The sequence below is a fragment of the Phalangium opilio genome, unplaced genomic scaffold, assembly GCF_054372755.1.
Source record: "Phalangium opilio isolate 3A_F unplaced genomic scaffold, DU_Popi_V2 ptg000061l_1, whole genome shotgun sequence".
NCBI classification, from domain to species: Eukaryota; Metazoa; Arthropoda; class Arachnida; order Opiliones; family Phalangiidae; genus Phalangium; species Phalangium opilio.
In genome coordinates this window covers 5055945-5069676 of record NW_028324178.1, presented here as the reverse complement: position 1 = coordinate 5069676, position 13732 = coordinate 5055945, and the positions used below count along the sequence as shown (strand labels likewise).

General features: G+C 42.4%; 1 protein-coding gene across 2 annotated transcripts; it reads right to left on the bottom strand.

Annotated features, from left to right (window-relative positions):
* Positions 1-10930: 10930 nt before the first annotated feature.
* On the bottom strand, positions 10931-11900 carry LOC149663984 (uncharacterized). 2 transcript variants are annotated; one of them, XM_089841908.1, is made up of 2 exons: positions 11074-11900; positions 10931-11015 (listed from the first exon to the last, which is right to left on the bottom strand). In XM_089841908.1, exon 1 carries the CDS (start codon positions 11501-11503, stop codon positions 11111-11113), a length of 393 nt encoding a protein of 130 aa, XP_089698034.1. In that variant the 5' UTR covers positions 11504-11900; the 3' UTR covers positions 10931-11015; positions 11074-11110. The 2 variants fall into 2 exon arrangements, with proteins under 2 accessions (XP_089698034.1, XP_089698035.1); XM_089841909.1 differs by having other exon boundaries at positions 10932-11015; positions 11078-11900.
* Between the last annotated feature and the right edge of the window lie 1832 nt (positions 11901-13732).

The following is a 13732-nucleotide window of genomic DNA, read 5'->3' as shown; positions in this document are numbered from 1 at the left end:
AAGTTAAAAACGTAGCCCCTGTTGGTAATGCTATGTGATTAAATATAATTCTTTAATAAGCTGGTGTTACTATTGAGACAAACTCATATTATTAGTTAACATTGAACAGATTTTTGGAACTGAGATTTAGACACTCGTACACAAATTTTAAATAAATACTGATTAAAATTAATATATTCGAAGAGTTCTCTAAATATCAGTTTCGCAACTACCATTTTTCTCTTTTAAGCGCGCTATATATTTTTTTTACATTAAGACGCTCAAAATTTTTTTTGCATTAACAATTTCAAACCTTTCCAAAAAAAGTCCACGAGATTTTATAAACAAAATTAATTTAATCTAATATCATACTGTTTTCATTTCAACCCCTGTAGCGAAGATTTTGTGTTTAAATATTATTTATTAATATAACCTTTTCTTTGTATAACTTATCAATAATGTGTACCCGACCCAATCTAATACCACTTACAAAAATTTATTTTAAAGTATTTAATAGCCATATGAACTTATTAATTTGTCCCACTAACTAATATCCTACTATTGTTGTATAATTTGTTTTTATAAAGTTTGAGAATTTTTTCCCCAATTGCGGTTACCAAAAAATATATATATATATTACATTACCCGTGTAAATAAAATAACTAAAACATTTTTTTTTCAATTAATATTCCAGGAAGTTTTGCATATTCTCTATGTGTTTCTCACCAGCTGGAGTAGTCTGAGTGACGGGTGGCATTGATTAAAACCAACAGGGGTTGAATTTGCAAAGCCTTTTGGAATAATTTTTTTTCTTCAAAATTTTATAACCTTTTCATTGTCCCTTTGGTAACCCACGCGCAAAACAATAATTGTCATGTTCTAGCAGCACTGTTGTCAAACTTAAAGCTAAGAGTTGCCTGACAAAATTTATAAAAATTGACCCTCAAAATCTCATATTTAAATGAACATATAATAGCCAGTAAATGGTAAAGTTTTCTTTCGCCTCCTCCCCCTATTATAACTAATATAACGAAGAACAAAATTATTTCGACAAAAACGCTACGAGCAGTTCATATGTTCAACTTTGAAACATGCAATTTAAAGACTATTTTCGTACAACTAAAAGCGTATTGTATCAACACGTGCCAGCTGCTAAGCTTCAACAGAAAGATAATTCATCATAGCCTTTACCAGTATAATAAAAGGTTAAAACTACACAGCTAAAAAATATGAACATCATCATTATAAAAAACAACACCACAAGACTTCGACAGACAGATCAAGAAATATAAATATTCAACTTCTATGCCGAAATAACAGACACTTTAGACTGGCGTGTGCAAAGAATGAGAGCGACTTTGGATTAAAAACAGCAAAGATATTCAAAGAAATAACCCTCGTATTTGTTGAGTGAGTGTCTATAGAACGTCAAACTGTACCAAGGCCAAATAATACGTGTCAATTATTTAATTTCCCTGCATAGTTATATAACGGCTTGGCAAGCCTTGCCTTCAAGTTCATCAACACAATAGAAGTTCATAACAGATATGATTTTGCTAAAAAAAAATTTTTTGAACAAACGTTGCTTCAACGTTATTAAAATTTAGAACAGCAATGGTTTGTTACTAAAATTATGTGCTTAACTATGTTGGGAGTTGGGCGCACTCCTGTAAGCCAAGCTTCTGGGCAACAAAGTTTTGAGGGAATAAGGGACTTGTCAGCATGCTTACCCTACAGGAACTGACTAACCCGCGTTCGCGGGTGGTGAAATACCCCAAATCCCCCCTCCTACACCACTCGATTAAAAGTACTTCACTCGTTACTCTAAAATACCAACTGATTAACCTTGGACTTCAATTTTCATCAAAACGCCTGAAAGGTAATATACCATGATGGTATATTACATTGTTTAACGGACGTTTGCCAAACAAAACAAGGTCGAGAGAACCAGTAAAAAATGCTGCCAATTAATGACGTTAAGCAGTAATGCCATCTGAGTTCAATAATAATAAATATAGAAAAAAAACTAAAATCAACTGGATTGGAGATGTCGCTAACGAAATACAAGGCACCTCATTAATTCTCTGAACTGAACTGCAGATTCTACATCAGCAAAACAATCAAGCGCGATGGAACCCGTAAAAAAACTAAAATTAATGACATTAACTACTAACGCCATCTGAGTTCAATAGTATTAAATATAGAAAAAAAATTAATCAACTGGATTGAAGATGTCACTAACGAAATACAAGGCGCTTCATTAACTCTCTGAGCTAAACTGCAGATTCTACACCAACAAATCACTACCCTTTTTAAAAAGCATCTTTAAGTATATTAGCAGTATTTTAACAATCTCCCCCTTCCCTTTTTAATACCTAAAATAATTTAATATTAAAACCCATGCTTACTATTTTTCTGGCAATTATATAGTCTCAATTTGGCAATCCTAGGATTAAATGTGTGTAAATATTTTTTCATCATTAAATTATTCACTTGAGAGATTAACAAAATGGTTATGGGTATTCAAACGTTAATGTTGAACTTTTCACACTTTTAAGTCCAACCTTGACGTATGACTGTCTTTGAACATTTTTTTAATCCCTCTCATGTATTCATAGTGAAATTTACATTTTAGATTCAGTTAAAGTTAATTATAGTTATTCATAGCTTTTCCCTGTTAAGGTCTATTTTTTGCCAGTTAGGACGCAATCACTTATTATTCTCAAAAGCCTTTCTGGTGTCCAAAATAATTTTCACAGTAAGTAGCAGAGTCGAGCCACAGCGTCGTAGATCACGCGACTCAGTGAACGCAGGCTATTTTGCAAAATAACCAAGTCATAATTTTCAGGCTACGACCATGCTTAAGTTAACAATTACAACAAAGAAAATCAAAAAATTACGAATATCATGCACGACCCTACTGCTTGCGAACCATAGAAACGCCATGGCAGAACCGTTTGACCATTGTCTGTCGTACCGCTGCTATAGCAGGGATAAGGGACCCTTTCTACGTAAAAAAAAGAGATTTCAATCCTCAGTATCGGGACATACGGGGGGGTTGACCCCTCGCCGTCTCTGCTCTATTTATGATCTTTCCATCGACTCGACCGAGATGGAAGGCAAAGTTTTAACCCCGTGTCTTTCCATGTCGAAGTGGTCTTTTACATAATTCAGTTTAACCAAGAGTAAAAACCATAACGTCCCTATTGAACGTGCTGCCATTGTTGAAATTTGCACTAAAATTAACAAAAGGTTTCACTATGGAGCGTTCAGGGCATAAACGGGGATATGTTAGCAACCTATTAACGACACAATGTCATACACGTACTCTCTTAAAAGTGATAATAAATGTAGTTATAAAATGTTTTCGGGGAATGGAGTTGTGCTCGAAAACCCGAGATAAGTAAATTTTTCAAATTATTAAGAGGGAAAAAATTTACTACCAGTAAAATAAGTTTATTCAATGGAATAGGGTGATGGAACATTACTTTCTTAAGCATGTACGTTTTAATGAAAAAAAGTTTCAATATCTGTGCATTCAGTCAAGTGATTAACCTTGTTCTTATCGATACTTTTTAGGTCTTGGTTATATCCAAGACGCGTTTTGATTATTACTTAGGGCCTGATAAATGCAGTTTGGGCGTAATTGGGATATTAGGGAATTTTGTGTTTAAGACTTTTGTTGAGGTATAGAATACTTGCCTTTTTTTAAAAAAAATTTTTGGAAAACGTTTATTGTCGTTATTAATTGTTAGTTAAAAGTTGAAAAATATTAATAAAGTTCGGAGGAAAATTTTCAAATAACAATACTTCCTTCGAGTTTTAAATTAAGGATATTTCGTTTCCTCTATTGAACTATTTATTACAAACAAGATTGTCACTTTCAGTTTCAATTGTAGCTTAATATTTTACTTAAGCTCCCCTAGCCCTTAAACACATCTTTTATTAAAAGACAGACATAAACGCATAAAGTCGGGCGAAAGAGCGGCCCAGTAGTCCACACTTCTTTGTGTAGTGGAATCATATAGCCTTGGGTACACTGACTTCATATATCTGTAAATATTTTACCGCCTTTTACATCGAAGAACGTGGTATCCTGCAGCACGCGTTAGCCATTTTTGATGCTTATTTAGTGACGGAGTTAGGTCGTAGGCTTCGATGCGACTTTTGTTCTAGTCAATTTTAACATTAAACCCAAAGTAAATAGATTAAACTGATTATATTAGTTAAGATATGCGACGATATGAGTAAAAAACTTAAAATAACCGGTGCCAAGCCTTGAAACGAGGAAATAATACCTTCTTCGAGTGACTATTCAAGTGATGATGACAATAATGCTAATAATGATAATTTACAAGATTGTCAATCCCAAGCCAGTAATGAATATGATCCAGCTTGTGAAACTGATAATCAAGGTAACTACTATAACTGCCGCGAAGATGCATGGATGTGATTTCACGTCAGTTTAAATTTCAAATTTTTATCAGAAGAACAGATTTTACAAGATAGTCAAGAGATAGACGAAGCAGCAAGTGGAAGTGGTAATAAGAGGAGCGAAAAGTCTAGAAACTCGAGAATATGGATTTTTTTTTGAGAGAAGAATTGATGGCAATAGTTCTGAGTGTCAAATTTGCCACATGTTCATAAATTCAAGAGCTGGTAATACGTCAAGTATGCGGAAACATCTTCAGTATAAACACATTGGAGAATTTTCAAGTTTAAAAGAAAGTGAGAAGGCCAGTGATCGCAAGCGTCAAACAAGGATGGAAGAATTTTCGAAACCAACGCTGTTTTTGCCTAGTCATCCAAACGCTATTGCTATCACAAAGAGTATTGGTCGTATGATCCCCCTCGACTACCAACCATTTTCTGTAGTGGATGACCCAGGCTTCATTGACGTAATGTACAACTGTGACCCAAAGAAAAAGATTCCTTCCCGAACAACGTTTTCAATAAAGGTTATCCCTGAGCTTTATTTTAATTTTATGAGTGACATAAAGCTTGACATCAACACTGCAATTGAACAGAAAGTTCAATCTCTTTCTTTTACGTGTCATTTTTGGTTATCCAGAGCCATTGATTCTTATCTCAGTCTCACATGCCATTTTACAACAAATAACTTCGAGTCTAAGCTAATCATGTTGGCTTGTTTGCCATTTTATCAACGCCATTCTGCTGACAACAGCCAATCCGCTATTCAGGAATACCATCAAACCGTGATTCCACTTTTTGATCTAGAAAGGATTCTTATCTGCGTGGTAACCGATAATGCCCCTAAAACTATAAACAAATATAGCGGTCACCTCGAAAAGGCGGCGTATGCTAAGCCTAGGTCTTTATGTCTCACCAATATTTAACAGCGCCACCTTTTTTAGCTGCCTATCTTTCTATCCGTAGCATTTCTTTTATTATTTATTTTTTTTCAGCCATTTTCAATAATAGCATAATTGTCACAAGTTATTCAATGTAAAATATAACACTAAAAATCTCCGAGTCGAACGATCAAAACACACTCAGAGGCATGACAAAGGGAGAATTTATATTGCACACTAAACTGTGACGTCATCCTCAGTCGCGCTTGAAAGCAAAAAGTTAACGCAAATATCTACGGAGGATAGATATCTGCTTGAACAAACATTCAAGCAAAAGCGGCGCCTATCAAGCTTAAAGCTTCAGCCCAAGCGCGATTGAAAACGGCTAAATATTTTGCTTTTGCGTTTCGCTGTGATTTTTCAAGCAAAAGCTTGCGTTTTTGATCAAAAAAGCTTGATTGAAAACGGGGCTTTAATCTGGGGATGATGCATGGGGAAGCCTTCACATGAGCAGTTCCCGTATGAGCGGATTTCATAATAGCGGTACTCATAACAGCAGGTCCCTAAATAGCGGTTCCCGAAGTGGCAGATTACCCGTTACAGAAATTACCGATATAGCGGTTCTCGTAAGCACGGCGTGCCGTTACAGCAGTTCTCTAAAGAGATATGCGAAAAACGATAGTTGTTTATTATGGTGTAAGCTGGCCCGGTAGGGTTATATGAACTCAAAAAGAACTAGGTCAGATATGGATAATTTGGTTAGGTTAAAGTTAATTATTTCAGCTAAATAGTATGTCTGCTGGTTAGGTTTTGTTTCGTTTGGTTAGACTTAGGTTAGTAATATTTTGGAAATAGTGCAACAATGTTAAGCCTTTTCTAAAATATTGTTGTTTATCTTCATTGACTTCCCAAATAATAATATTGTTTTTCCAAAATAAAATAACCTTTCTCGATTTATAATGTGCCTTTTCCAAAACATTACTGTTTACAATTATCTTCTTCAGAAATAAAATAACCTTTCTCGAATAACAATATGCCTTTTCCAAAAAATTACTGTTTACAATTATCTACTTTCGAAATAAAATAACTTTTCTTGAATTATAATGTGCGTTTTCCTAAAACATTACTGTTTACAATTATCTACTTAAGAAATAAAATAACCTTTCTCGAATTACAATATGCCTTTTCCAAAAAACTACTGTTTACAATTATCTACTTCTGAAATAAAATACCCTTTCTCGAATTATTTTTCTATCCTTGTATGAGAATTGTAAACTGATGCAGGCTGCACAATAGTACAATATATAAGTGCTTTTTAAAAAAAAATTCATAAACACGATCTGATTAAATGATCATAGAAAAAAGTTAGTTTTTGAAACCAAAGAATACAACTGCTATTATCCAAAATAGCAGCCGCTATTTCTAAAACAGCAGTTTTGAAAAACACCGCTGTTTTTTTGGAATCGCGGTTGCTATTTCGAGAACTGCTCTACTGGGAACTTCTCATACGAGGTACACCCGATGCATGTACTTCTAAACCATGTGTTTGGAACCAGCCAAGAGGAAAAGTTATAGTTCCATCAGTTTTGAAACCAAGTATGTTCAAGAAACCGAAGCTTTTGAGGAAAATTATAAATCAAAACCAGAAGACGAAAAACCATTTGATCTTGATCCCCGATTAAAACACCCTAGAGTTAGCAACCCTTTTTCTATAGCTAAGGCTGTTATAGAACTCATGGAAATATTTCCAGAAACGGGTTTAAGTTACTTTTAGGATACTTCAATGTTCGTTTCTGAAGTTCATGATGCATCTCAAGAAAGAGAAATTGCTGCAGCTGAGGAAACTCTAGTCAAATCCAAAGAGAATAAACCTGAACCAAATGTGTCCGCTATAGAGACTATTGGTAAACTCCATCAGAGCAACATAGCTACAGAACCCATTCATGTTGACACTGCCACTTTCCAAGATGAATATTTTAAGCAAGCTCGTAATGTTATCTTGATGCCCCGAAGAGAAATGTTATTGTCTCTGATGATGATCCTTGGGCTTATGTCAACAGTCGTAAGATAAGCTTGGATTTAATTGAGTATTTAGAAATCCAGACCAATGCATAAACACAGTCAATTGTGGTTTGATTTAAGACCAGGTAGAATTACCTGTTAGTTTATAGAGCAAGATGCAAAGCTTTGGCAAAATCTACGGTTGAAAAAAAGTATTAACGCCACCTATCATATGAACTAAACAGTAATTTCATGCCAGATATCCCAATTTAGTTTAATTCGTTGCTGTATGCTCTACATTGAAACAGTTGAACGTAGTGTAACAGCCACTTCTTAAGGTACTGATATGTAACATGGCTCTCGAAGTTGGGGACGCAAGCTAGATGGGGTGTTCTCTTTCCCCCCCTTGCTTTGGCTTCCCGCTCGCGTTCTTAACTTCACACACGCTAGCTTGGGTCCTCATCAATGCGATGTATCACACCTCCTCGGTGGTGAGAGCTGGTAACCACTGCGATGTGTGGGCTGAGCGGATACGCGTCCTTCCCAAGCCAAGGTGTTGAGGCATCGTGCCGAGGGCTGCATGGTACCGGGGAAGTAAAACTGCGGTATCGCTAACGGTCCCCTCGGGGCACCAGGCGACACCCCGTTGTATCTAGCCTTCCACCCGGGTGGGGGACTACCGGGTGGTGACCGTTTACTTGCCCCCTTACTCGTGGGATTCTTATGGAAACCTCAAACAAAAACAACTCCAAAACTACTAAACCTACGGTGCAGGGGTCTGCTCAGGGCAGAACCCACACTGATACCACTACGCTAGGGCCTGTATCCAGCGATACTCGTGCCGATTTATCGGTGCGTGTGACTGGTCAGGCTTCGAAACGCACCGTGCAACGTCGCCGTAAACGACAGATTGCTCGGGAAAAGGCCAAATCTGGGTCTGGAACGGTCTCCACCCCCGCTGGGGGTGCGGCGACACGTGACACCCATTTGAAGAGGCCTAGAACGGAGGATTCGACTCCCTCGCCCAGTACCTCGCAGGCGGCGGCTAAAAAGGCTAAGCCCTATAGTGCCGTTGCCAGCGCCGAGAAGATGGCCATTGTTAAAAAAGGCTATCCGAAGGCGGCCATCACGGAGGAGGACGTGGGCCCTATTCAGATGGCGATTCTAGGGGCGCTGGATGGGATACCTTCGGGGAGCCGTCTACCGCGCCTTGCGAATTTTAGCCTGACGGCCGGGGCCCTGGTATACTCCTGTGAGGATACGTTCACTGGTCAATGGTTGAAGGAAAACTTAGCCGACTCGGTGGTGGGGGATGCGGTGCTCTCAGTAATGAGGGCTAGCGAACTCCCTAAGCCGTTTAAGGTAATGTTCCGCACCAGAGACCAGATCACTAAAGAGCCGGCGGTGCTGTTCCGGCGCCTAAAGGCCCTTAACGATGGCTTTGCTACCGAATACTGGAAGTGCATTCGGACATACGTGGACAGGGCAGTGCGATACTGGGTACTGTCCATTGATGGCTCCTCGCTGGACGCCATTAAGAATGCTGGCTTCGTGGGCTACACTGGAGTGGACAAGGGTTCCTTCAAACTCCTTCAGAACACGGAAGCCACTAAAACCACTGTAGCCGAGTCTGCGGCAGGGGGTGGGAATAGCGAGATGGGGGATCTCGCTGTGGAGCTCTCTGGCGTCGCTCTAGACACAGAGGGGGAGGGGGGGCTCATTCGGAAGTTTGTTCTTCCATGGATGAGTCCACCCTACTGGAAGAATCGGATGGGACCCTTCGGGGTTCAGCCGATGAGCGTTCTAGTGGTCCTGGTGAGGGGGAGGATCTTGGGACTGGGAGCTTGCCTGTCAGGGGGGGAGGTGCCACTGGCCCTCTCGGGACTGATGAGGTGTAGCTAGGTCCCTTCTGAACCCCTCTCTTAAGGACCATGGGGACGCTACGTGCGATTCAAATCAATCTGCACCATAGTAAGGCGGCCTCTGCGGTACTCTGCAGGAGGTTTGCTATAGAGGGTCTTGATCTGGCCCTCATACAAGAACCGTGGATATGCCATGGCAAAATCCTCGGTCTTGACGCGGCAGGGTCACTATTTTATGACCATACTGCTGCTAGACCTAGGGCGTGTATTCTGGTTCGGAGGGATCTTTGCTGTATCTCTCTACCGCTGTACACGTCCCAGGACACGGCGGCCGTGAAGCTAGTCCTGGCCACTGGGAATGCCAAGTTGACTATCACGGCCGCCTCTGCTTACTTTGCCCACGACGCGGACTCTCTCCCGACAATTGAGGTGATCAATTTGGTCGATCAATGTGAAAGGAGAGGGGACAAACTAATCATTGGCTGCGACGCCAACGCTCATCACATCACGTGGGGCAGTTCTGACTGCAACAGGAGAGGTGATGATTTACTAGAATATTTAGTTGGTTGTAAACTCCATATTCTTAATCAAAACAATGAACCCACTTTTGTTACTTCTAATAGAAGGGAGGTCATTGACCTCACGCTAGCCACGGAAAACCTCGCGTCTTCCGTGTCTAACTGGCATGTGTCTACTGAGCCGTCTCTGTCGGATCATAGGCACATCTGCTTTACTGTCGCGACTACCTCTGTCCCGGCGGGGACGGAGGTACGCAATCCAAAACGGACCAATTGGACCGGCTATAAGGAAGACCTTATCCTACGCTACGGAGATGGTCACACCCCTAAACTCACTTCACCTTACGAACTTGATAGGGCTGCTGGTGACTTAGAGAGCTCTATCATTGAGTCGTTTCACCGGAACTGCCCACTCAAGACCGTTAACCGCTCGAGGCTTGTCCCTTGGTGGAATGCGGATCTCAGCCGGCTTCGGAAATACACGCGCAGGCTCTTCAACAAAGCCAAGCGCACGGGAGACTGGACTGGATACAGGCAGTCCCTTAATACCTACAACAGGGCCATTAGAGCTGCTAAGAAGGACTCTTGGCGGACCTTCTGTGAGCAAGTCTCCAATGTCCCTGCCACGGCTAGGGTCATGAAGATCCTAGCGCACGACAACACACATCGTCTTAACACTATTAAGTTGCAGGAGGGTGTGTACACTAAGTCTGGGGCTGAGACTCTCAAGCATATGCTGGAGGTCCACTTCCCTGACTCCACTCCAATCAATCCAACAAACCCTGACTCTCTATACCCTGTTCTGCACAGGGCGAAGAGAGAGGACTGGCTTGTAGCCAGGCAGGTTGTTACGATTCCCAAGCTTCGTTGGGCTGTCAACTGTTTTGAGCCCTACAAGTCTCCGGGACCCGATGGGGTCTTCCCTCGGCTTTTGCAGGAGGGCTTAGACCACATCGCCTCTCCGTTATGCAAAATCTATAGACTTTGCATTGCTCTCGGTCACATACCTTGTGATTGGAAGCGATCTAGGGTCATCTTTATTCCCAAGCCCGGGAAGGTTTCCTACCTCGAGGCGAAGGCATTTAGGCCCATATGCCTGACCTCCTTCTTCCTCAAAATCCTGGAGAAGCTGGTGGACAGGTACATTAGAGACGAGGTACTTTCGGTAACTCCTCTCTCTTCTTCACAATTTGCTTACCAAAAAGGTAAATCAACTGAGACGGCCCTTCACGGCCTCACGAATTGCCTGGACAGGTCATTCGAGTTTCAGGAAATTTCACTGGCCGTCTTCCTCGATATTGAGGGGGCCTTTGACAAGGTCTCTAGCTCGGTTATTACTGAAGCTGTTAAGAGACTTGGCATCAGCGACACTCTTGGCCGTTGGATCAAGTCCATGCTTACCGACCGCGAGGTGTCGGCGTCCCTCCTTGGGGACTCTCTAGGGGTGACTACCAGCCGGGGCTGCCCTCAGGGTGGAGTGCTCTCCCCCCTGTTGTGGTGCCTGGTGGTGGACGAACTCTTGGAGAGACTCGGGGGTGCTGGGGGCTGTAGCTGCTTCGGGTATGCGGACGATGTAGCAATAGTCTTTACCGGGAAGTTCCCGGATACTGTCACCACACTTATGAGATCTGCTCTCTCTAGCGTGGAGCAATGGTGTCAGGCGGTTAACCTTTCCGTTAATCCTGATAAAACTGTCCTTGTTCCGTTTACGAGGAAGAATACTAAGGATCTGTTCAATGATATCTCCTTCTTTGGCCAGGTCCTGACAAAGTCCTCCGAGGTAAAATACCTGGGGGTGACCTTTGACTGCAGACTCACATGGAAGCCGCATCTTGATCGGTGTATCAAGAAGGCCAAGATGCTTTTCTGGAGGACCAGGAGCTCAGTCGGCCAGACTTGGGGCCTCAACCCCAAGGCTGTACACTGGCTCTATACTGGGATCATCAGACCCATACTATCTTACGGGGCACTTGTCTGGTGGACAAGGGTCCGGCTGAAGACGGTGCAGGCTGCCCTGCGCAAGCTTCAAAGGCTTGCCTGCATTGGTGTTACAGGGGCCATGAGATCGACCCCAACTGCTTCCCTGGAGGTGCTTCTTGACATGCTACCTCTTCATCTTTTCATTGAGGAGGAGGCTGTCATGGGGGCCTACAGGCTCCACATTAATGGCTGTTGGGTTCCAAGACTTTGGGATTACAGCCATACGAAGCTCTTTCGGCAGTACGCTGCACTTGAGCCGTCGTTAACGATGTGCTCTGACAAAACCGTTACCAGCTTTGATTTCACTAAGCCATTCAGCATCCACTTTCCCAGTCGGGCCGAGTGGACTAACCTGCTGCCTCTTGGCACTGGGGGTGAAACTATTTGGTTCACCGATGGTTCCAAGACTGATTCCGGCGCTGGCGCCGGCTATTACTGCCAAACTACAAGGGTCGGTTTTTCTGCTTGCCTGGGCACCTTTGCTAGTGTGTTCCAAGCGGAAATTGCCGCGATCTGTTATTGCGCAGACTACTGCATTAACAAAGGGTATAACGGACGGACTGTGAGGATCTATTCTGACAGTCAGGCCGCCCTGAATGCGCTGGACCAGTGTCAGATTACCTCTCAACTGGTGCGTAGCTGCCTTGATCTGCTAGCGCAACTGGCGTCCTGCAACAGGGTTCTGTTGTACTGGGTGCCAGGGCATAGCGGTTATTATGGCAATGAGCAAGCCGATAGATTTGCGAAAAGGGGCGCGGAGGCCAAGCTCTTGGGGCCGGAGCCGGCCGTCCCCATCCCCTACGGGCATGTCAAACGGAGCCTGCATGACAGGATGACTGTCAGACAAAACCAGCTCTGGCATGACATGGATGGCCAGAGACAGACAAAACAGTTAGTCAATGGTCCCTGCAGGTCTCGTGCTAGAGACCTAATTTCGCTCAGCAGATGGGATATTAGGCTGGCCACCGGTCTTCTGACCGGACACTGTCGGCTAAATAGGCACCTCCATCTGATGGGTCTTGCTGACGACCCCCTCTGCAGGTCGTGCCAGGAGAAGGAAGAAACATCCGCTCACGTACTTTGCGAGTGCGACTTCTTCGCCTCGCTTAGACTAGAACATTTTGATTCACACACTGTGGAGCCCTCGCGGGTCTCCTCTTTTACGGTGGAGCGAATTCTTCGCTACGCTGCGGCTACGGGCCTATTCAAGGCCTGATTATGAGGCTGCACAATATGCCTTTGGCATCGGTGCTAGGGCGTGAGCCCCGCCTCATCAACAATAATATATATATAACATGGTGTAATCAGAAGTGAGATGAGACTAGAATTGAGATGAGACTAGAAGTGAAGGGCTCTAGCATTGGTGATAGATCCTGGCATTAGTGAACAAATTTGAGGATTTTACGCCGCTTCAATCGCGCCTACGCTAGAGGGAAAAAAATTGGTCGAGTTCCAAAAAAAAATTTCTTACCCCCTTCCCCTCAACCTAAAGCGGCGAAACACGGACGCGGGTGCTTGAATCTAGTTCGATCGTCTACCACCGCGAGCGTCTCACGTTTTGGAGGGGAAATTCTGATACCGCCACTAGAGGGCCAACCGTTGGTGTGTTATCAAGAATATTCACTTTCGCCGAGTGAAGAATTTGGTTAGCTCAGTACTTCTAGTCTCATCTCACTTCCGGTGTAATGTATATATTTTTATGTAAATGATGTACTTGAAACCTTTGTATGAAAACTAATTGTAATTGAATTTTGTATTAAACGTTTAATCTTTCCCTGTTTCAATTTTGTTACTCACCTTGATAATTTAGAATTTTCCGCGAACCACAACTACCTAATCTTAATGAAGGCACCCAGAGATGTTTGTGTCAGACTATCTGTGGTTTTTTCCTCCGTTTATTGCTCGAGCTAGGACCATGATGGCCACACAGCTCCAAATGATAATGGAATGAATTGACAACAAAATTAAGAGGAACCAGTACAAACTAAAACCAGAGAGAAATAAAGGTTATGACTGGGGGTTGAAATTCAAACGTGCAATTTCCATTTACTTTTTAGTTGAGTGGCATAGCGAAGTTTTA

Bases quoted from the DNA above. Each gene is read 5' to 3' on its own strand.
- LOC149663984 (XM_089841908.1), bottom strand. From the start codon at position 11,503: ATGCGGCTTCCATGTGAGTCTGCAGTCAAAGGTCACCCCCAGGTATTT.